General features: G+C 35.0%; 1 protein-coding gene across 5 annotated transcripts in view; it reads right to left on the bottom strand.

Moving 5' to 3' along the window:
- The window catches only part of GluClalpha (glycine receptor alpha 1), a 475,474-nt gene that overhangs the window by 20,089 nt on the left and 429,446 nt on the right, over nucleotides 1–25,939 (bottom strand). For all 5 annotated transcript variants that reach the window (XM_069832489.1, XM_069832490.1, XM_069832491.1 and 2 more), the window contains 2 exons: nucleotides 24,073–24,207; nucleotides 21,853–22,283 (listed from right to left, as the gene is read on the bottom strand). In XM_069832489.1, coding sequence (XP_069688590.1) covers nucleotides 21,853–22,283; nucleotides 24,073–24,207 — 566 coding nt within the window. The remainder of the gene's footprint in view (nucleotides 1–21,852; nucleotides 22,284–24,072; nucleotides 24,208–25,939) is intronic.

Raw genomic sequence — 25,939 nt, forward strand, 5'->3', positions numbered from 1 at the left:
TTTGTACAAATTAAAAAATGAACACTGAAAATTGATATACACCATAATATTAATGCTAGACATTCAATCCAAAGAATGAACAATTAAAAACAATTTAACAATGTTCTAATTGTGTCACGTGTTGACATAACTTTACAGAAAGTGTTCTAAATGGTCCTGATTCACCACAAAAAATGCGTGAATGTCTTGTAAATTGTGTAATATTTTCGGCAACACTGTTCGGTTAATCTGTTGTACGTAATCTCTAATTCTCCATTCTAACTCTTCTAGATCTCGTGGTCAGTCCTGGTAACCACTCCACGTCCAATAGACCCGAAAGAAAAAAAACATCTAATGGATTGAAATCAGGACAACTTGGGGGCCATTCAAGAATCATTGTTATTCGAATACTATTTGTTAGCTTTTGTCTATGATTATTACTGAATTTTATGGCCTTCTTTTTCAGCAAATAAGTGTAACACATGAACATGATTAGCTGATACGTTTGATTACCATGATGACGCGTCTCAATCGAAGAACTGTCAAGTACGAAGTATTTTTAATCAGTGTATATTTTACCCTAATTTTCACTGTGAACTTACGAAGTCAATAATAATGTACAATTATAGTACTGCCAAATATTTCTCCCATATTATCTACTTCAATTACAACCTCTGGAGGAGAAATGAGTCATACTTAGCTAGAAGAGTCATATGAAGAAAGAGTGAAGCCACAGACAATGACAAGAAAGAATATTAACATAACTTACCTATTAAGATTCAATAATATAGGTTTTCTTTTATTATATAGACGACTATTAACTGTTTCAATAATATGAAAAGATGCAATTCAACATATGAATTGGATGTAACACCCTCTATTTCAGTATGATGTCAGGAAGTGTAATTTAGATAAAAAAATGTGTTATCAAATATTCATCACGTAATAAATACTTGAATTTCTAACCTTAGAAGCAAGAATAGATCACATCTAAGAAACTCGTGCGAAGAAACAAATAGCAATCGGCTAAAAGAACATAAAAGTTATTTACATTTCAAAAGTCTAAAATGTCTGTGCTTTCCTCTAATATGGACAATTATTGTGATTATTTCGCTTATGTACCATTTCAACAATCGAGCGTAGGAACCAGTTCAATTTCAACTGATTACATCCATCAATGCAATATTGTCGAGTTCATATTGCCACTTTTATATTATCGCTAAGGATTCGCTATTGTTTCTACTAATCAATGAAGAACACCATAACCTTATTTATCAGTAAACTCAGAAATAATCGATCAACATCAATTTCCTCAGAATAAAGTACACCAATAAATATGCTTTTACGGAATGTTACTAACATATTGTACATTTAATCAAATTTTTATCTTTTTAAATTTTAACTATAGGGTCAATATTAGATAACGAATTCCAACGGCTAAATAAGCTAGTAGTTGATAAAGAGTCGTTGAACAACTGATCAAAAATTTCATTGCGTTTAGAATATAACTGAATATTTACATTATTCCATTGTTTCTGTCATTCGTCTATAGTTAGAGCAGTTGACACTAGATGGTTCTAGTCGTCGTTCCATATAAATATGTTCATACCAGCGAATAGAAATTATAAAGAATGGACACCGAGCGAATTTCTCTGGTTTGTTTTTCTGCGCGCATGCTCTCCGTTATCGTATAATTTCACTTTCAAACGCTAGAGATCAGAGCAATCGAGCGAATTGTGGAACAGCAATCCTGATTCGCTAGGAAGTCTGCTGAAAACTATTTCTGCTGTCGTCTGCTGGTGCGATATCAGCGCCAACTCTAGGGAAAGAGGCAAAACCTCCCCATGATGCAGATAGAGCTGTTTGAAGGTCACTGAAATAAGGCACTACAACATCAAAAGGTACCGATGTGTAGTGTCCATAACTATAATGCCCTATACGCTGTTCATACTTTCTTTACGAATGCAAATTAAATTTTATAAGACGTAAATAGTATGCGTTGCCATCCTTATTTTCTTAATTATCTATGTATTATTCTATTCACGAAATAGTTCTGGAGTAAACTCTCTTGTGATATTACCTTTGAGAATATTCTTCTCACTATAATGTGAAATTTTAGCGACAGTATCAACATGGGATTTAATCAGAGTATTTATTTCCAGATATGCTATTTTATGTGAGAAAATATTTTGTATTGACCAAGATATAATGTAATTAGGTACTTTTCGTTTCAATATTATTCTAATTTTTCATTTACTGATGTACAATATATTGCAGAAGTTGTCTAAACACGCTTAAAAACCAACTATATATTTTCATAAAAATTTATTTTGTTTTAATGTTAATTAATTTGATGTCTTATTCTTAATTAGACTTTTAGACAATTTTATAACTAAGTAATATAAGTTTATGTTTTAACCGTTTCACAGATTATCTTCTTTTTCAGCTGTCTGTATTAAATATTAAACATTTTATTAAATAGATATATACAGAAGTTTTTTTTATGATTTCAAATGAAATTAATACTAAACATTTAACGTTTTATGAAGAAAATTACGGTATGCATGTTTCAATGAGCAAATATGTACGCAAGTTATCTTCCAAGAACATAGATAATTATAATGCAAGTAGAAATAATTCATTTCAACCTTCACATTTAAAATTTGTGTGTTGAACCTAAATAAATACTGATTAGATAGTACAATTCAAAGCATGAAAAGGTATCATATGTTTTCAATTAATTATTAAATGAAACTGTACACTATAAAATAATTTGTTTCTAATAAAAATATTTGCGATTTTAAGAGAATATTTGATTCGAAACTATCGACTTCTTAAAATAAAGAAACAGAATCAATGTATATATTTCTTCGTTCTCTGAAAGTTAAAGAAACGTAATGCAGTCAATTAATAAAAGTTTGACAAATGAACTCATGAAAAATAAAGAAGAAAGACCCCATATCAAATAAACACGAAGAAAAGAAAAGACAGTACACATAATGATAAAACAGAAATGACAATTCATATTTAAATAATAATAATAATAATAATAATAATAATAATAATAATAATAATAATAATAATAATAATAATAATAATAATAATAACGGACGTAACTGTTCAGAAAGAAACAATAAACATCAAATAATAATAATAAAAAGCTGAAATTTAACTGACACTAAACACAAATTTATTTAAAAGTAAAGTCAACTTTTTCACCATCGAAACGTTCTTAGAAATAATTTATACAAAAATGAAAACACCTATCTATTCCCAAAATATACATAATATTTTACGTCACATATTTTTAATTGTTATTTTTAAATTTGCCAACGTTAGTTTCAACTAAACAAACCAAAGAGTTATTCAAGAATTTTTTCAGTTTGTTTTCAATGTTTTGAAGTAGTTTCTCATAATTCAAAAAGCTTTCAATTTTATTTTTAAAGATAAATGAGAAGCATATATTAATGTTCATTAATTTATTGTTTGTGCAGGGTATAATGTTTTCATTTTTTTTGCATATTACTTTTAAAAAAGTTTCAACGATTTTACGTCACATATTTTTAATTGTTTCATTTAAATATGACAACTTTGTTTCAACTAAACAAATCAAAGTTATTCAATAATTTATTCAGTTTATTTTCAAATGTTTTGAATTGTGAACCTTGTAGGTCCTCATAATTAAAAAGGCTTTCAATTTTATTGTTAAAGAAAAAATGAGAAACACATGTTAATTTTCATTGATAGATTGAACTTTATTGTTCATGAAGGATACAAGGTTTTAATATTTTTGCATATTACTTTCAACAAAGCTTCAACAATTTTATGGCACGTATTTTTAATTGTTTCATTTAAATTTGACAACGTTTGTTTCAACCAAACAAATCAAAGCTATTCAATAATTTCTTCAGTTTGTTTTCAAATTCTTTGAATTGTGGGCTTTGTAGTTTTTCATAATTCAAGAAGATTTCAATTTAATTGTTAAAGAAAAAATTAGAAGCGTATATTAATTTTCATTAATTTATTGAAATGTATTGTTTGTGAATGATATAATGTTTTCATTTATTTCACACATTACCTTTAACAAAGTTTCAACGATTTCAGAAATATCCAGACTTTGTAACAATCTCATAATTACTAAATGTTTGATCAAAATCCAAACAAATCATAAAATCGAATACCATGCAAGAAATTCATAAAAACAGAATCAGGAGAACTGAGAAGCGGCATGCTTTGTTAGTGCCTCACACGGAGGTCTGAATTTTAACCAACTTTGTAACATGAACGTCAGAGTCATCCAACGAGAGGGGAAAATTACATATCCAGCATTTTTATTTTGTTTTTAATTAATCCTATGAATATTAGACATCTTTTTTGTATTTATCGCTGTTGCAGTAAATGTGTTGACTTACTTCTCAGAATAAACAGCAAAGACATTTTATCACAGAAAATGTGACACAAGGAATCTTGTACTGAAGAAAAAAGTTAGAGATAACATTACTTGCAAACATTTGACGTATAGATGATATTAGTATTTATAATTTAAATCTCTATTAATTCAAATTTAAAATAGTTTATCTTTCACAGAGTAAATATGAATTTTAATTACTTAATTTGAAAATTTTGTTAACTTTTCGTTTTTTATTGTCAACAGTTTAAATTTAGTTAAATATATACATTATGATAAGGAACAATTCATATTCAACATTTTTTAAGAAAAAGATTAGATTAGATTTTAAATTAAGATAGTGACGTTTATCTTTCCATCTCAACCCTTGCTTGAGTATCACTCCTTTCAAATTTTCTTCAATTATAATCAAAAGCTAGGAACTTTCGCCATGTTGATCGTATGTTGAGTGACTATATTTAATGTTCGTTCAATATTCATTACAATACTGGACGAAAAGCATCAAAGAATATATCACTGAAAAGAAAGTATATGACAGAGAAAAATAACGCGAGAAAAAAGAACAAGATTTTCAATCAATAATTTATGATTATTAATTGGAAGTTGAAGTAGCTGTTACAGAGTTATAAATAGTTACAGTACGCAAATCAAGATTTCAGGTATAACTCCCTGTAAAGTTGATTTGAATAATTTCGAGGGAAAAATTGTTCCGGAGCCGGGTATCGAACCCGGGACCTTTGGTTTAACGTACCAACGCTCTACCACTGAGCTACTCGGGAACTCTAACCGACACCGATCCAATTTTTCCCTCTATATCCACAGACCTCAAAGTGGGCTGACAACCGTCAAGCAACCAACTTCGAGTGCACACTAACTCCGTGTGACTTAAATTGTGGTTTTCTGTTAACGAACAGTTACAGGGAGTTATACCTGAAATCTTGATTTGCATAATACACGTCACTGTTCGTTAACAGAAAACCACAATTTAAGTCACACGTAGTCAGTGTGCACTCGAAGTTGGTTGCTTGACGGTTGTCAGCCCACTTTGAGGTCTGTGGATATAGAGGGAAAAATTGGATCGGTGTCGGTTAGAGTTCCCGAGTAGCTCAGTGGTAGAGCGTTGGTACGTTAAACCAAAGGTCCCGGGTTCGATACCCGGCTCCGGAACAATTTTTCCCTCGAAATTAGTTACAGTACGTTATAAATAAATGAAGTCTAAGAATTTCAACCAATCGGAACCATCTATTAAATCTTATTATCTTATTTAATAATAATAAAGGTAACATTTTTTGTGAATTATTTACTATTATATTCGCGAAATAGTTGTGAAAACTACCAGTCGACATTTTTCTAAAGTTTCTCGTAAATTTACCACTAAAATCGAAACCCATCGAAACAATGATAAGTATAGGTCTAAATGTTAATGATAAAGCTAATGTTCCTCCAGGTGAATGCTGGGATTGTGCCAATTTAAAGGCAACGACCCGAATCTTTCCCAATCCCAATTAATACTTGACTATCACTTCTCAGCTACTGTATCATCCGATCATCTACTGCGATAGGCCTTCCACCTATCCGTGAAAGAATCGCATCCATAAAAGTGCTCTTTGTGGGCATGACGATGAACTACATCAATGTGGAGAAAACCGAACACAATAATTCTATTTGATTGGGCTATACATCCTCTGAAAACATCTATACTCCATTGCAAAGGATCACTCAAGTTTTATTGTGCTTCTCTTAGAAAACTGCCGATACTACTCACATTTCCATAGTGGGTATATTTCCGTTCACTCAACATTGTGGTCTTCTACCTACCCACCAAAACGTCTACGCATCAAAATACAGCTTCTAGTGCATATTATACTGTAGTCGACAACAGAAATCGATCTTTTTCCGATAGCCCTAGAGATGTAGAAGTAACTGAGCACAATATCGATAGAGAAAATAAATACCAAGCGAATGACAAATTGACTGAAACAAAAATCACAAATATATCTTCAACAATACGGGAAAAAAGTTTTGGAGCATACTTCGTAATTTTTTTTTAGGTAGAAGGGGTATATTTCGTGGTTATGGGCATATTTCGCACATGGTGAGTTGCAAGAACGCATTTATTCCTTCGTTAGCCGCTAACGGACCAATAAGTTCGAAAGACGCTTTGCAAGAAACATCTTTAGTGTTATTGATCCGTTAAAGGATTCTAACTTAAAGATCTGATTTCTCTCCTATAATAATATTTATTCCTCCGTTAGACAGCCATCTTACGTACATTTTGTGTATTGACGAGTAGTTTATATACAGGGACATCATTTTATCTTTACTTCAATTTTTATTGTACCTTAGTTTTTTTATGTACTTCACTCCCACCCCATCCACTAGTAAACTTCCAACCGTTCTCAACACAGCACCAAGGCCGCGTATGCAGTTAAAGTCGCCTTACGGTCATAGTAAGCAGTACTGAGTTAGTGAGTATAGTACGTTCCAGAAATATGTTCGCGTTTTTCAATGACGAAAGAGCTTTCAATATTGAATCATATTTTCGCACAGGTACTGTCGACCGTTTGCCTACGTCGCTTTCCGGTTTCCCCCACACGCTTCTGCTCGCCCTTTGTAAAGGCTAGTAGCTGGGCTGTCTTAGCGCTTTTATGAAAACATTAATTTCTGTTAGGAATTGGACATCTACGTAATATTATACAACTGTTTAAAATAACTAAATAAAAGGGTCTCGTTAAGTAATTGTCACGTGATTTCCCCCCTTTCTACGACCCTGCGACAAAACCACTTGGACGGACAGTAGATAGCATGTCTGAGTAATTTTATCTTTTCGGATCGGGCAGATGTGAAGATTGAATTTACAGTACGTAAGATACGAACTCTTTTACAAAGTAGGTACAGAATTATTTCAACATGAGTTACTAGTACGAAGGATGAAACTGGTATTTGGAATTAGGTACAGTAGTCTATAGTGCGATAATATGCGCAAAAGAACTGAAGCCTGTATCGAAATGAATGGCCACCATTTAAAAAAAAATGTTTAAATATCAATATTATGATTTATTTTCAATTTAACTTCATTCAATATATTGTACGCTAATGTGCTGTAGACAGTATAATATTCACTGCATAATGAATACGTCCGATTGGATAGCTCAGTTTTTTTTTTTTTTTTTTTTTTTTAAATTTCTACATCCGGCCAGAGGCCATTTTCCGAAATATTTCTGTTTTTCAGGTTTTCAGTTTTCTGTTTCTGTTTACTAACTAACACTAACACAACACCCATGCCCGAGGCGGGACTCGAACCCACAACCCTTCGGACCAAGCCGTAGAGTCATTGCGTGCCTCTACGGCTTGCGCCACCCGGGTCGGCTATCGTTCGTGAGTAGAAACACTTATTGTTAACACAGTACTGTATCTTGATTAAACAAAAACCTAATGAAAAATATCAAACTCAAAATCGAGATATTTCCCAGTTTATGTAAATGGATGAACTACTTTTCTTCCCTCCTATACCTAGTAAAGTGATTTGTTTGTATTTTATGCAGTGCCATCAAACTCCAGTCGTGGAAGGGGATAGCAAACGGCGTTTCCTGTTCTCAACCGTTAAATCAAAGGTATAGCCAAGTTAATATTATAAATGTTAGTAAAATAAAATGATGTCCCTGTATTTTTATTCATCGTAATGTTACCCGTATGAGATTCAGGCATGCGATATTTTGTGTAATAGGCCTATAACTTACACGATATTAAAATAATATTCCATATCGATGGCTAAGAAGTAATACCTCGTATCTGTAGACTACATTTGCAGGTAAATAAAAATGAACTGTTTTAGAAATTATTTTCTCAAAACAGACAAATTCCTTATATATGTTTCTGCTTTGCAAGATTTTCTGCTCAAAGACTAAATATTAGTTAAATGTCCAATTTTGTGAGATCAACAATAATATAGTTAATATTAATAATAATAATGTAGTTAAATTAATTGACCATGTTTATAGTTAGACATCGATATACGGTAAATTGATTATTTATTTATCTACTTATACATTCATTTTGGAATAGCAAAGTTATTATTTATTTAGTTATTATTATCGTATTTCTTTACTCTAGTTCATCATCTGACGACGAGGTTATGTGCTATGTAGTCTGTCTTTTCATTTTTCATAAAATCAATGAACTCTTGAGCTATTTCTAACAACAAATAGACACATTTATCTTTCTCACTGAAACTTCTGTTCCTGATTCCTTTCTGGTTCATATTAGTCTATATTTATTGCAAATTTTGACAACAATAAAAGCAAGCCTTACATCAGTCTAGTAGCCGATATTCACTTTTTACTCATTCAAGTCTTATTGCGTCACTTGTGAAATCCAAAGATGCTTGGTTAACGATCCAATAACTGCTGTCTTCGCGCTACGAGTTGGCGCGGGGAGTAGATAGGCGGGACGGGAGAACTTCACGCTACACTCAGACCTGAAAACGTCAGTCCACTTACTTGGCTACAAGGGAACGGAGTCAGACATAAAAGATTCCGCATCTTCGGTGCTGTCGCCATGACTATCATTATCACATTTTTCAAAATTTCTGGAGTATGATCTGTCCACGATAATCGTCTGTTTATGTTCCAGCCGTGTATATTAATTCGAATCTCTCAACAAAGCCATTAGCCCCACCGCCCCCATCCTGATGGACAACAATGAGTGTTCTGGACACATTTACGGTAGTCAAAACTCCCGTAACATTTTTATCCTGCCAGCACTTGGGAAACGTTAAATTGGTAGGCCTATCTATCCGCATTTCGTCCAGATACAAAATCGGTTTTTCCACTTTCCTAAGCTTTCTTATTTGCTGTAGATATCTTCACATATTCTAATTTACAGTGTTTTCCTCAATTTTTTTTGCTGCACACTTCTTCCACCTGAAATCCTTTTTCTTCAGTATTCGTCTTAATGTTGTCTTTCATTTCAAATCAATTTTCTCTTGTAAAAGGGTAGACGTTTGTTGCAGCTTGGTACTATTTTTTTACTTGTTATTTAACGACATTGTGATAACTACTAGCTTCTTCAGTGTCGATTGAATTGATGATGGCGAGATAGTATTTGGCGAAATGAAACCAAGGATTCGCCATAGATTACCTGACATTCACCTACCGCTTGGGAAAACCTCGGAAAAAACCCAACCAGGTAGTCGGCGCAAACGGGAATCGAACTCACTCCCGAGCACAACTGCAGATCAGCAGGCAAACGCGCTACCTCCTCAGCTACGACGGTGGCCCTCTTTCTTTTCCAAATAAAAATTCTCAATTATATCTTTTTTGTCAATCTCCCGTCGAAGTCATCTACATTTGCGTTTCGGTAGTCTGGACGTTTACATTCTTTTTCTCCCTCAGGTGTCGACAACGCACTTTCTTCTGTGCAGTCTTTCATTTCATTCCTTATACGCTGTATTGTTCTTGTGGATAGATTAGAGTACTTTTCTACCTTTGCTGTAGGTTTCGTAAGAGGAATGCAAAGGCACTGTTGTTCTTTTTCTTCATCAAAGAAATATTTTGCACTTCTAATAATATTCCTTTCTTCGCTATAGATTGTCAATCCTTGTTTCCTCTTTGTCGACATATTTACAATAAACAAAAAACTGCTATAAACCTAAATAACAGTATATAATAACATAAATTCTATTAACTATATTATTACCAACACTATTAACACGAAAAGCAAAGGATAACTAAATCAATACAAGAATTGTGGTATACTGAAAACAATTGTCTTGTTGAAACTAATAAAACACTACAGTAAAAACCCCACTATTATTTTCACAAAGTCGCAAAGATTCATAGACACGTGCAGTAGATGTTTGTTAAACAGGAATATTGCAGTGAACAGCGCGGTGCGCATGCGCGACTGTTTCCCCTCCGCCCCGTCTATGTACTTCAGCCGCCTTCTCCTGGCGTGACAACAGTAGTGGCCCGTTAAATTCCTCTTCTGCAACCCGACAATGCACTAACTTTAAAGGTCCGCTAACTAATGCAGGAATACATTATTTATAGGTCTGTTTTCTTACAACCCAGCAACAATGATTTAAATTTTGCGTTACTTCGCGAGTTTTTTTTTTTGCTTATTATCGCCGCGGCCTCATGCTTAACATGTCGGCATCATACAATAACGTGCGGCATGCTTTTAAAACATAATTTTGCCGACCGATTGTTGCTCTGTAGGTTTCACTCTAAGCGTCACGTTGTCACGTCTACTTCCTCGATAAGAATAAGCACTAGTTTGTTATATTATTAAATGGCTATTATTATTATTATTATTATTATTATTATTATTATTATTGTACCGCGCCGTGGAGTCGTGGTCTAAGGCATCCTGACTAGGACTCGCGTTACGGAATGCGCGCTGGTTCCAATCCTGACGGGGGAATAAATTTTCTCATGAAATTTCGGCCAGTGTATGGGACCGGTGCCCATCCAGCATCGTGATGCACTTGGGGAGCTACGATAGGTAGCGAAATCCGGTTACGCAAACCAGATATAATGGCTGCGGAGGCTCATCGTGCTAACCACACGATACCTCCATTCTGGTTGGATGATCGTCCACCTCTGCTTCGGAATGTGGCCGTGAGGCCAGCAACCGGCTGGTCGGGCTTGGTCCTTCGTGGGCTGTAGCGCCACGGATTATTATTATTATTATTATTATTATTATTATTATTATTAGCCTATTATTATTATTATTATTATTATTGTACCGCGCCGTGGATTCGCGGTCTAAGACATCCTGACTAGGACTCGCGTTACGGAATGCGAGCTGGTTCCAATCCTCACGGGGGAATAAATTTTCTCATGAAATTTCGGCCAGTGTATGGGACCGGTGCCCACCCAGCATCGTGATGCACTTGGGGAGCTACGATAGGTAGCGAAATCCGGTTACGCAAACCAGATATAATGGCTGGGGAGGCTCATCGTGCTAACCACACGATACCTCCATTCTGGTTGGATGATCGTCCACCTCTGCTTCGGCATGTGGCCGTGAGGCCAGCAACCGGCTGGTCGGGCTTGGTCCTTCGTGGGCTGTAGCGCCACGGATTATTATTATTATTATTATTATTATTATTATTATTATTATTATTATTATTATTTCATATACGAGTACGTTGACATTCTAACTCTTAATAATAACTCTTCGAAAATAATTTTTAATCACATAGATTAATGTTCGTCCTCGGTACAAGACATTGCAACTTCGGTTTTAGTCCACTTGGATTAGACAAGTAGATGTCATTTTATAATGGAAGCAGCTTATTGGTTGCAACATTGAAATTGAGGCGAGTGATTGGAGCGGCGACATAAGAAATTGAAAATAATAATACAAGTAAATTTCAAAGACCTGGCGAATGCTACGCACGAGGCCGCTCAAAGACCTGTCGGATGTTGAGCATGAGACCGCGGCGATAATAAATATGGTAAAAGTATTTCAGGTAGTATTTAAAAGGGTAACATACGGTAATAAAGAAAATGTATTGTGGAAAATTTCGCACGTATCGCTATTACCAAAACATACGGTCCTACTAATATGTAACAACATGCAATTGTTCTTGGAAAGGCAGTCCTTTATAAAAGAAAGGAGACGGTAGCTGTAGACCAAAGTTAAAAGCCTTTACACGCCTCTCTTGTTGAAACAGCACTTTATTGTTTGGATACGCCACAGATGCAATTACATATAGAAGTGCTTTCATCACTCAAGCCGTGGTAACACATTAAGTGGCACTCAAAACACAGAAACCAGTGAACAGTGGAAACACTCGAGAGTCCCCGACAACACAAACAAACCGGAAAGTGTTCTCGAAACATGATCCAGTCCTATCAGAGTGGCTTCAGAAATTAATTTCTTCCTAAATTGTTCGGAAGAGTTTTTATAGAAAGTTCTTCGGAAGAAGGTCTTATGCAAATGAGATGCTCGAAATAGGGACCAATTTATAAGTAGGCTACACATATAACAATTTAATTTTTAAATCGACAATTGAGGAGCCTGATACCATAGACGGATATTCACTATTTTTATCTAAATTTAGTTAAGGATCGGTTCTTAGAGAAAGCTATTTTTCGCTCTTTCCAAATCATCTGTGGTCCATTTATTTCAGAAACGGCAATTTACATGCTTTTGTGAACGTTAAAGTAAGAAACTCTTCCTCACGTCTTGGGTTTCTGCCATCATGGAGAATTGCTCCGAATCAACAGATATAATACGGTTCGTTCTCTCATCGCAGCTTCAATCCGTCAGAATGCTTCCTATGAGGTTTATGAGGAGGTTGGTTGCGTCTCTTCTGATGGCTCTACTAGACGTGCTGATATCATCATAATTGATCGGCAGAAGGATAAGGGTGTCATTCTTGATCCCACAATCCGTTTCGAGATACATGAGCAACGGCCACAAGAGGTGTGTCGTGAAAAACAAGTCATATATGAGCCTTGTTGTCAGCATCTTGGAGCACAATACCACATCACACATTGGACAGTTTTTGGGCTCATGTTCGGTGCCCGTGGCACGATCCCACGTGAAACTTTAAATCAACTTAAACAATACAAAATTTCTGATGCAACGATTGATGCCATAGGATCTCACGTGTTAAAATCATCCTTAGCTATAATTAGTAATCATTTGTACCCAACAAAATTTTTATTGTGAATGATTTCCTACGTTTTCTTATCTTACCGTTTTTTTTTTATTTCCAAGTGTCACAAAATTGTTTTGTTTACTTATTATTCTTTATGAATTGATTAGTAGGCCGAACTATCGAACCCTTATTTAGGGCGGCTTTTGTTTATACAAATTATCATGTTGCTACTTTCATTACAATCGGACACCTCAATACATAGTTTATTTCAAATGCGGAAATGACCATTTCAGGAAATCATATTGCTGAAAATGGCTTAAAACTGTTATGGCGACCAGTTAATGTTTACATTCTGACGAGTTTGCATGTTTTAATGATTACGTTCACTTTTATATCGAAAATTTATTAAAATAAAATGATTTTTGGGCAGCTTGAGTACAATATGGAACACAATACGTTTGAGAGTATGTCTTCACTGACTCGAAAACGTAAATTTAACCCTGAGCAAAGGAAACGTGTTAAAGAAAAATGAATGTAAGTGAAACCAATTAAAATAGGGGTAAAAGTAAACCCAAAGAAACTTGCAGATGTTCAGAAATTATTAAATAAACTCTTCGGAAGTGAGCGGAAGGAAAACCCCTGAATTTTCTAATTTTATTTTAATATAAAGATTTTTCAGCACCTGGAGTTCAATGTGGAGAGTAATACTTTGGAAAGTACGCCTGAACTGAGTAGAAAAATGATTAGTAAATTTAATCCTAAACAAAAGAAACGTGATAAACAAAGGCGATTGGAAATGAAACCTTCACCAACTAAAATAGGGGTCAAAGTGAAGCCACAGAAAAACTTCAGAAGTGAGTGGAAGGAAAAACACTTTCTTCAGTGGCACAGTACCAGATTTCTGATAAAAATGTAGACAATCATAATAAATATGATTGTTTGAAGACTCCTTAAATGAATTGCAAGAAAATAAGAACTAAAAACTGAAAGTGATATTATTATAAGAATTGAATAGAAATAACATTCTAAATTTAATTTTTCTAAATACTCCAGTTAAATACTAGTTTTAGAATAAATCATTACTTCCATAGGATTTTCTCATCATTATCCTGATTTTGGGTTATGAGTTTCAAAAATAGACACTTGCAACTTTGTTTGTTTCAGAAACGGACAAAAGTCAATTTTAGTTTCAAAATTTGACAATGTAATTTTTAAGTACGTTTTAAAGTGCTTCAAACTAATATTTTTAAGTAAAGACCTTTGAAGTAACTTTCAAGATGCTTTCTGTCGAACTGTCAGCAAATATTAATTTTGATTCCGAGTTGCGTATGCATACTCAGTGAAAATATTGCGGCGTTGTTCATTCACATTATGTATTATTCTAACAGACGCCATCGCATTATGAACGAACACCAATTTTTGTCAGTAATACGTAGAAAAAAATCCCAGCATAATGTACGCATTACATTTTCAATTGCTGCCTGTGGTAGTATACAATATCAAGACGATCAAAGTGATTGTGCAGTAGAGAATGGTGGAAAGGATGCTGCTGTAGAGGATGACAGTGATTTTGAAACCAGTACTGATAGTGAATTACGTAAGAATAGTGGTAGTATTACCTTCACCAAGTATAGACCTACCTAATTTTTGCTTTATTACCTAGTATTTAGTTTTAGTTTATATTGTGCGACGTTTTCTTATTCACTGCACGTAAGCGTTCGATATATCGATGCTCTCGAAGTCGTAAAATCGATCATTTTCAATATTACTGCAATGTCCGATGTCGAAACCAGCTGTGATTATCACTTGGGATGTCAGGTAGTTATGACTTTTCCCGTAAAATTTTCTCGCGTATAATACGCAACTTGGATTTTTAACTAAAAAATTATGGAATAAAAAAGTGCGTCCATTACACGAGTAAATACAGTATATACAGGATGCCTCAGGAGGAATGTTAAATACTTCAGGATAATACAGTTTGGGTTAATCTACTTCAACTTAACCTGATTATCTATGTCCGACGGATGGAGAGAAATAAAGGGGAGAAATACTGGAACGTTTTGCTGTTCCACACTATACTTGACGTGTTGTTCCAGATTCTTTGCACACGGCAGTATCTGAGCACTGCAACGCCTGCGCAACACATACAACTGAATATACGTTCACTTGACATTTAATTCGTGTATTCGCACAGTGAATATGCAGACATGTTTTTTGTTTATGGATTTTGTGAAGGCAATGCAATGGGTTCTGTTGAGAAATATAGACATTTTCCCAATCGAAGGGTTCCATCTAGCTGGTACCCATGTTTACCGGATGTTATCTGAACCTGGCAAGCTACCAAGTGTTTCATTGTGGTCGGAAAAAAACCGGTACCGGTAGCAGTACCTGATAGGAATTTACAATTCATGTAATCCATAAGAAGAGCAACCTTAGTAATTCGTCTTCTGTGATTATTTTATTTTCTTACTGATGGAGTTTGTAATTAATTATGAAATACAATAATGTATCATATTACTAGAGCCAGGATGTTTGGCAAAATGCCTTTTTACTGGATGGAAGAAAATCATTTTTGCATAGATATAAATGTGATTTGGATTAAATCAAAATGATAGTCAACTTTTGTTTTGCCTATTTTGCCTTCCTAAGGCGTTTCTTACTAATAAATACCTTTTTTTTGTCATTTTAAAGCATTATTTCTTATTTCAATTCTCTAATTAATTGTAATGTAATGTGTATGAAAATTAAATATTTTAAACAATGACTAACTTTACTAACAATAATAAATAAAAGCAATTTATTTCGGTGCTTAATCCGCTAATAATCGTCCTTTAATACTATTGGTGTAATATGAATAATGATCGACAATCCACAGTTACAAAATATAATATTGCCATGTCTTCACGGTACCAACAGTCAGTTTTATAATTTTTAATATCAAGCTCGTTCTCATATAAGTTGTCACGTAGCATTTTCAATTGTTTGCTTTCATATTTTCAAACTTTACTGTTACAATTTTGTTCTACACGTGTTTATTATTGTAGGAGAAAGAAATTTGAGTGAGGAATAGTCAGTTATTGTCGGGTGACGGAAGGTATAAGATCGGTTAGCTAGAATGCCTAAATTCAGTAAACCATTGAAAAGTAAACTTCAAAGTGTTTCCAACCGATGGAACAGTTTTGTTATGTAAGGTTTGTGAAAAGACAGTTAATCACGAAAAAAAAAAGTATTTTATAAGTCAATATGTGTCAACTACGAAGTAAATATGTGAGTTATGTTGATATACAGTAGAACTTGGTTATAACGACATCCAAGGGACCTTAAAAATTATGTTGTTATAAACGAGTGTCGTAGTAACCGAGATTCACATTATCAATCTAGTGAGGTGGAAAATTAAAAATAACAAACTTAATTAGACTTATTTTAGATTTATGTACTGACTTTTAAGCCTACAATGAACATAATAAAATACACCTAGGCCTACAATTATAAATACAGTATTCTGTATTAAAACAGTTTGTTCAGTACTCACCAAACTACTTTACTTAGAAGTGAAATAATCAGTCATTTTACTTGTTGTCTTCTACTTGCCCAATACACAATTTCTAGGGCTAAATTAAGTTCTATGTTCATAATTTCAGTTGCAATTTCACTGCTCCCTTCCCTAGCTTCATAGGACATGTTCATAATTCTAATGACTTCTGAAGCGTCACTCACTTTTTTTAGTGGTCATACTGCATTAAAATGCGTGCACTTAGTGAAAACGTCCTGTCGAAACTGATCTAATACCGCATGAATTCGGGCAGGTTACAATGGGGTGGGGACTCCGCCTGCATCCCAGAGGTCTATGACAGAAGGGGACTGTAAAGAATTTGTCAGGGTCAGATTTCAACAAAGTATTTCTTAAAATACTTTGGTTCTTAGAAAATCTTATTCCAAACTGAGGTTGAAAATGACGTTATATGCGAGGTAGACGCATATACGTTTGTCGTATTAAGCAAGGTAGGAAAGCATATGTCTTATGGGGAATTAGTTGGGACCACAGAATATTTGACGTTATAGGCGAGGTGTCGCACAAAACGAGGTCGTTATAACCAAGTTCTACTGTAATTTAAATTTATTGCTAAAATATATTAAACCTTTTTAAAATTTATAATGCCTTTTTCAAAGATAATTGTGCCTCTTTTTAAGTTTTTATTGCCTTTTTTGCCTGCCTATTTTAACTGTTAGAAATGCCTAAACATGGGCTCTACATATCACAAAGTTCTAAAACGTAGAAATACATCTATAACGCCTCTCTCAATTTAAAAGTTCCCCCATTAATAACTTCCCAACCGTTACATTTCGTACATAGGTATATCAGGTTAAATCGATGTAAATCCATCTAAACTACAGTATTCTGAAGCATTTTACATTCTTCCTGAGACACCCTGTATAAAAGCTTCCGAGCCAAGTTTATTAGTCAAACTGTTATTTCGCAACTCTCGTCCTGAACCGAAACCGGTGATCAACAACTTTTTCCATATCTATTCAACTTCAACTGCAGAAAATTCTGTCTACAACAGTGATGCTCACATTGGATTCACGTCCTTGAAACCATGCTATGCAGACTACTGTCAACGCAGCGAGCGGAGTGCCTACAGTATCTGTGTGTGTTCATTTTATAACAGCCTTTCTTTGTTTCAGTGGCGGAATTCCCTAAGAAATGACGTGTTCACTCATTTTGTATTCAGTTTCCTTTCCGATTTGCTACAGTCTGATTGAAATCTAGCTCAAAGTTTGCAACAGCAATACTTACAAGGAGAGGACACGCTCTGTATATCACCGAATGGAATAAGATTGTGTGAGATGAAAGTACAAGAGGTACTGTTTAAAGTCATACCTGGTATGGGTGGCCAATGACCCCTCGTTTTGGAAATATTGGCTATTGTTTGTGACATACTTCCGTTAGGTGCTCAATAGGGAAGCATTAGCCTGTGTAACAGCGTAGCCCATATGGTTGGATGCTGAGTTGTTATCCAGGCAACCTGAGTTCGAATCTTAACTGGTTCTATACTTTTTTCTTTTAATAATGATCAATATTGTGATCACAATTATCTATTTACATACCTATATCATATTTCTCACTGTATTGAATGCTTCATCATGTTTTAAACAAATTACTAATTAACTAACATTGTATTGTAAAGGATAAACAATGAAATACTGCTCACCTAGGAAAGTAAGATGTGTCTGGTGTCTGTTCTATTTCTGTAGCAGCTATTCCATTTCATTTGTACCCGATTCATTATGATGTCATAAAAACACACAAAACATACATATTTCCTGCGCCATGCACAGCAAATGAAAGAACGTTGTCCACAGTCACACACATTTTTCCGCACTTCTGCTGCGAAACAGACATCCTTCACATTCACAAACACTTCTCGTTCGTTTATCAATTTTCATGCATACTACGCTTATTTCAAAATGGCTTTGAATATAGGAGCTGACAACTGAAAGTGAATTATAATAATAATAATAATAATAATAATAATAATAATAATAATAATAATAATAATAATAATAATAATATCAAGCTTTAAAAAATGAGAAGGCATTAGGATTCAAACTTGGGTTGCCTGGATGACAAACTCAGCATCCAACCACATGAGCTACGCCCTTACATAGTCTAATGCATCCCTATTAGGCACCTAACGGAAGTATGTCACAAACAATAGCCAATATTTCCAAAACGAGGGGTCATTGGCCACCCATACCAGGTATGACTTTAAACAGTGTGTCTTGTACTTTCATGTCACAAAATCTGATTTAATTCGGTGATATATAGAGCGTGTCCTCTCCTTGTTAGTAACGCTCCTAACTTTTTGTCAGATAAACGCAACCTTCATTTGACTTAAGCCTCATTTTTTTGTGTTGTTCGCAAACCTGGGAAAAATAAGCATTGCCATTAATTTTTTAGAAAAATGTCCGAAGATTAGGATAATGTGATTTTTCAAATGCTCTACAAATATGCTCTCCGCGTAAATCTCTGCTTTTTTAAATTGTATCTTTCCGCACTTTTATTAGCTCTTGCTGTAAATTTAATTTAGCACTTCCAACATCGATCGACATGGGGATTGTAAATATTAAAAAAAAAAAAAAACGACTATCTCAATACTCTGAAAGTATTCAAATGGATGGGTAATAAGCTCTGATTTAATTCTTTCTAAAAGTTTACAATATTGTTTACTTGTGAGTGCTAACTATATTATTTAACGATTTTAATATTCAAAATACTGAAACTTTTTTAATAGAAGCTGAGATTTGCATAAATCTAAAGAGTCTAGGAATGCCGTTACAGCTAAAAAAACATCAGTTATGTTTTGATATTTCCATTGAACTTGCATCTGAGATGATTAAGGTGCTCATAGATTTCAGTAGGATTCCGAGGTCGCTTATGGAACCCTCATTTTATAGTTACAGAAGAAAAAGTTTCCAAAAATAAATAAATCGATCACCAGACGAAAAATAAAGAATAAATAAAAATACACAGTGGCCAAAATAATAGCACAAAATTAGAAATACTCTATTTTCGGAAATATATAACATTAGTTTATAATGAATGCACTGTTGGAAAGAGTAGACTTTAAAGATGAGCAGGAGTTTTTACTACGTTTTTTGAGGCTCAATTAAAATCTTATGGAGGTCAATACACAATTGTGGAAAAATGTGGTTTTTGAAGACATTATTTCAAACTGCAGAAACTGAATGTTGGTAAAATTAATAGTAATAATTAATGATCTTTGAAATAATCAAAATTAAAAATGTGCTCTATGTAACCGCCATTTGCCCACACAACCATTTGTAGGCATCTTCTTCATTGTCCAATAGCACTGGATATCGGTCTTTGAACAAGCCGATCCCAACATTCATGGCGGCGTTGTCTTAAATGTTCAATATTACGAATTCTTGTTTTGTAGTAAACTGATTTTTGTGGTTATGTCTATACCAAATAGTCCATAGGATTAAGATCTCGTTTGAAACTCCAGCAGAAACCATAAGATAATCTGAGAAATGCAATATTTCACGCAATAATCTCTCACGAGGGATATTATGTCCGTATCTTGCTAATCAATCGTTGTACACTTGAAACAGACCATTTTCGAAGAGCGTACTTCCTTACAATTTGACGGGCAGATAAATTTTCATATTGGTGCAAATGTTTGATGAAAATCTTGTCTTCGTTCTTTAAGCGACACACAAAATGAGAACTCAAAACGGAAGAAAACAAATGACGATAGTACAACAAACGGCTTGGCCTGCTGAACTCGTAAGACCATAATGCTTATTTCGGCATAAACGATAGATTTTGCACTGCCTTACAAAAAATTAAAAAAATAATGTTTAATAAATGGTAAAAAATTAAATATTACAGTACTTTTCCGGTCTACAAGGACTGTGAAATTTGCCTGTGAAATAAACTTTCATGTGAAAACATTAGCTACTGAAATATAAGCTTAACTATTTAAATTGTGTGTCCCGCGCCGTGGCGTCGCGGTCTAAGGCATCCTGCCTAGGACTCGCGTTACGGAATGCGCGCTGGTTCGAGTCCTCATGGGGGAAGAAATTTTCTCATGAAATTTCGGCCAGTATATAGCACTGGTGCCCACCCAGCATCGTGATGCACTTGGGGAGCTACGATAGGTAGCGAAATCCGGTTGCGAATGCCAGCTATAACGGCTGGGGGGGATCATCCTGCTAACCACACGATACCTCCATTCTGGTTGGATGATCGTCTACCTCTGCTTCGACATGTGGGCGTGAGGCCAGCAGCCGGCTGGTCGGTCTAGACCCTTCACGGGCTGTAGCGCCACGGATTATTATATTATTTAAATTGTGTTTCTTTTTTTGGCCCACTGTGTATATTATTTACTAAATAATTGTCAATTAATTATGCACCTCGTAAAATATATTTTACTGTATAAAAATCATCACACATTATCTCCTCATTCTGTAACAAAAAATCACTTTCGCATTCCTTTTTTAAAACTACATTTGACCTTGAAATTTGGGCAGAGCAGTATAATGGTACAATTATACTATAGTCCCGACGCTGTTATTCCCGGCGTGACTCCGCCTCTTTGCTTACGTCTTACAAAGTGAAGGCTCTATAAAGTCTAGGTAGGTAGTATCGTTCGCCATTTTCGTTCTTACATTGCCGAGCTACCATACGAGGAATCTATTTGCCACACCGTTAAACATTATCATGTCGTACCTCCTATGATAATAAATCAAACGCAATGTAATTCAGCAAATAATTGAGCGGCAAATAAAGTCTTCGTGTGCTTTACGCGAACGCCAACGAAAGAGCTAAAATGGCGGGCGATTATATTAAGTATTTATCGAGCCTTAAGGAATGAATCAGCGAATCACAAGACGCACACGTTTAAATGTAGCCGACCTGCAACGCGATTGGCTGCCGGAAATTAGAGCAACGGGACTATAGTTGATGCATGTTCCGACACATTCGAACACACAACCAAATACCAGTAAGTATTCTGCGCGCCGAGTAAAGGTAGGTTCACGCCGTAATCTCAAGGACGGGAATCCAAGTTGAACATCACTGGTCTACAAGGACAAATTCACCCAACTCTATTCAATTCCTACAGCAACAAATTCTGTCTACAAGTGTGGAGACTGCAAGTGCAAAGAGACGAGAAGCTGGATACAGAGAGAGGGAGAAGATACACCGCCACCTCGAAGAGGAAGCTGAAGAAGAAGCAGCAACGACGCGAACTCTACGTCTGATACGTTAGTACACACAGCAAGCCAAACAGAATGTCATGATTGCTGGAGTGCGTCGTCTCACCATGGCGAAGGTGGTCGCACCGTCTTCAAGAAGGTCCGCGGCCGCTTCCAGAGACGCCGCGTGTTCCAGCTCGCACTGGCGCCTCTGCTTCTTCATGTTCTCGCGGTGCATATCGGACCTGGACGCGTAGTTGACTAGCGCGAACTCTAGCAGCGCCCCGAAAACAAACGTGAGGCAGACGCCGGTCCAAACATCGATGGCCTTTGTGTAGGATACAGGTGGGAGTGAGGCGTTGATCCCAGAGGTTTGGGTCGCCATGGTGAGGAGTGTGGTCACTCCTAGGGACACTCGTGCGGGAATGGCATTCTGATCGAGCCAGAAGGAGACCCACGACACAATGACCAGCATACAGCAGGGGATGTAGATCTGGATGAGGTAGTAGCTGAATTCTCGTTTGAAGAGCAGGTCCACTTTCAGACAGCTGTACTCTCCTGCGAAGGAACAAAATATTCCAATTAATAATAATAAATTTATTTATTTATTTATTCACTTATTTATATTTAATGTAATTAATATTTGAGGAGAAAAATTCGCTCCGGCGCCAGGGATCGAACCCGGGTCCTTGGTTCTACGTACCAAGCGCTCTGACCACTGAGCTACGCCGAATTCAATCCACAGCACCGGATCGAACTCCCCTCCATCAGTGTTTTCCTTTGTGGCCTGACTCCAAGCTAGGCATATACGTTGACATTTTATGTCCAAGTAAACTGCCATTATACAAGGGGCGCACTCAGCTGAGTGACTTGCTTTGGCCGGGATTCCGCACTTAAGTGCACAGTAATCTGTACAGAAATATGCACTGCAGCTGAAAGAATGACAAGTAATATTTGAGGAGAAAAATTCGCTTCGGCGCCGTGGATCGAACCCGGGTCCTTGGTTTCTGGTCGATATTACAGATATTATTCTGTAGGACAAATTAATAAAACCTTTAATATATTTTATGCTCGACCATGCCGAAATGTAGTAATTATACACCTGGTAGCAGCCCTTTAATGGACCTCATTAAAGTACACTTATTCATTAAAGTTCAGGTGTTCCACCAATCAGAAAATACCATTGTAGCAATACTTTCGCGTCTGCGCACATCTCACAATTTACAAGGTATTCCACAAGGTTAGTTCCTTTCCTCAGTCAGATAAGAATAACATGAATACTTATGAATAATTTCAAGTTAGAAATATGATCGAGCATAAAAAGTCGTATGAAACTTGCCTATAATGGTAATTAAGACGCTCGTATGAAAATTATGAAACTCGCTTGCGCTCGTTTCATAAACATACTCGCGTCTTAATTACTACCATTACAGGCTCGTTGCATAATGTACTATAATGTGCTGTACAACAGCCAGTGGCCAATTACAGTTCAGCACAAAAAATAACAAACACATTAGCAATGATATAAATTACAATAAAAGTACATACAATGGAATTATTAAAATTATGGCAATTAAATATAATGATAATTGCAAATGAAATAATGGAATCATATGAATGAAGAATTGAATCATATAAATAGTATTACAAATATATACAAGATGATAATATTATAATACATAACTAAACAAAAGGCATAAATTAATAACTAACATAAAACTCAAAAAGTATATACTACACATTAAATGGATCCAAGTTCAATCCATGCAAATTAGCATATTTTATATATATACAGATCGGAGAGAGAGATTTACAATTTCCATTGTAAAAATGTTTATGAAATCTTAAACCCTTTGCATGAATACAAAGACTGATATTGCTTATGAATGATTCACAATCAATATCACCCTTAATGACTTTACAAAAAAATAAATAATCAAGATCTTGACGTCTGCTGAACAAACTACAGCAATTAAAATATTTGCAATTAATCTCATATTTATAATCGGAATTAGGTAAACATCTATAACAAAAGGAAATAATTTTTTTTAAATATCCTCCAATTTAGCCGAGTCAGTGGAAGTACTGGAGTGTCATACAACAGATGCATATTCAAGCTTGGATCTAACAATAATAATAATAATAATAATAATAATAATAATAATAATAATAATAATAATAATAATAATAATAATAGTTCACTACCGAAAGAGCCAATGTTTCTTGGAAACATAAAAGTAAAATGACGTTAAACACATTAAGATAATATACAAGGTCTACCAAAACGGATCACCCTGTATTTTATTTAACGACCCTTTTAACTATTCAACGTGGGCGAGACACAAACCTGTGTTAGTCTTGCTGTTGCAGTAATCGGTAAGAAACTTCTCTAGCGTGAATCTGGGCAGGTGGAGATTCTTAACCACCTGTACTGGGTCTCCATCCTTCCACAGGAATACTAGATCGTCAGTTGTCCAGCCGTCTGTAAGCCAAGCAAACAATCGTTAGGTGCCGCCATTCCACCACCAGTATTTCTCTTATCTCGCTTCCTTTCCTCCTTTTTTTTTCTCTCCCCTTTTTATTTCCTTTTCGGTGTCATCTTCTTTCATTTCCTCCCGCGTGTATTTGCTTGTTATCTTGCCCACTTCCTACGTTTTTCCGCCGTAGCTTACCTTTTAATTTCCTTTTCTCCCATTTTCAGAAGTTAAATTTTTCGTTCCGTGTTTATTTGCATACTACCGCGTCGAAACAAATTCACGATTCCATTTACATCGTTCATAAGAGTTAAAATATTTTAAGACGCTAATTTATGTATAAATTCAGCTGATAATAACGGTAATTGCATTGCATAATATTACAAGAAAACATAAATATGACGCCAACTCTGCTATTGAGGTAATAAATGCTTGTAGACTTTCAAAAATCGTGTTCATTAACAGTAATGAGGTTAACTACTGAATATTATTGCTATAAACAAACCATTCACGACTCATACTGCTAAATACGGTTCATTTCGGTTTACTTATTATGGTATAAATTCAAGAATAATGCTGTTATATTTGATTTCGAGTATGCTTGCCGGTAAATCACAGTATTTTGCAATTCAGAATATCGAATTTTTGAGTACAAATGAATTTATTCGTAGATACTGAGTATGTCAGTGTTTTGTTCATGGAACTGAAAGTAACGCCAGCGAATAGGGATTATAAAGAATGGACACTTCGCGTCGGTACCTTTGATGTAGCCGGACTGGTTTCAATGACCTATTGTATTGTATTGTATTTATTAACATTCTATGGTATTCATACATGCTTACAGCTAGAATATGGAACAAGTCAAAAAACTTAATACTATTATAAAATCTTAATTTATAGTCACAGTCTAGATGAAATATATACAGACGAGATTTACAATATAGTCTACTAGTACAACACAAAGTTTTAGTATCAATTTCATGAAGTGTTATTGAATGTCATGAATTCACCTACAGAATAGAAGGCGTGAGAAATTAGGTACTTCTTTAATTTGGCCCTAAATAATTTTATGTTTTGAGTTTCATTTTTTATATCGATAGGGAGGCTCGGAATAGGACTGATTCTCTGGCACGACCACAGCAAAGGAATAAGGTTTTGAGATTTGGCACTTGGAACGTAACTAGTCTTTATAGAACAGGAGGGGTAACATTAGTAGCAAAAGAACTAGCTAGATATAGAATAGACTTTGTGGGAGTACAAGAGGTTAGGTTAGATGGGAATGGCATATCACAAATAGGAGATTACTTGTTGTATTATGGGGAAGGAAACAATAATCACCAATTAGGAACAGGATTCTTTGTACATAAAAGAATAAAATCAGCAGTAAAAAAGGTCGAATTTATCAGTGACAGGTTATCATATTTAGTACTTAAGGGTAGATGGTGCGACATCATAGTTATAAATGCTCACGCCCCAACAGAAGAGAAAGACGACTATATAAAGGATAGCTTCTATGAGGAATTGGAACATACTTTTGATCAGTTCCCTAGATATCATATGAAAATTTTATTGGGGGATTTCAACGCTAAAGTAGGACGGGAGGATATTTTTAGACCAACTATTGGAAAAGAGAGCCTACACGCAATTAGTAGTGACAATGGAGTTAGATTAGTCAACTTTGCCACATCGAAAAATTTAATTGTCAAAAGTACAACATTCCCCCATAAGGATATACATAAA

This window comes from Periplaneta americana, chromosome 8 (assembly GCF_040183065.1).
Source record: "Periplaneta americana isolate PAMFEO1 chromosome 8, P.americana_PAMFEO1_priV1, whole genome shotgun sequence".
NCBI lineage: Eukaryota > Metazoa > Arthropoda > Insecta > Blattodea > Blattidae > Periplaneta > Periplaneta americana.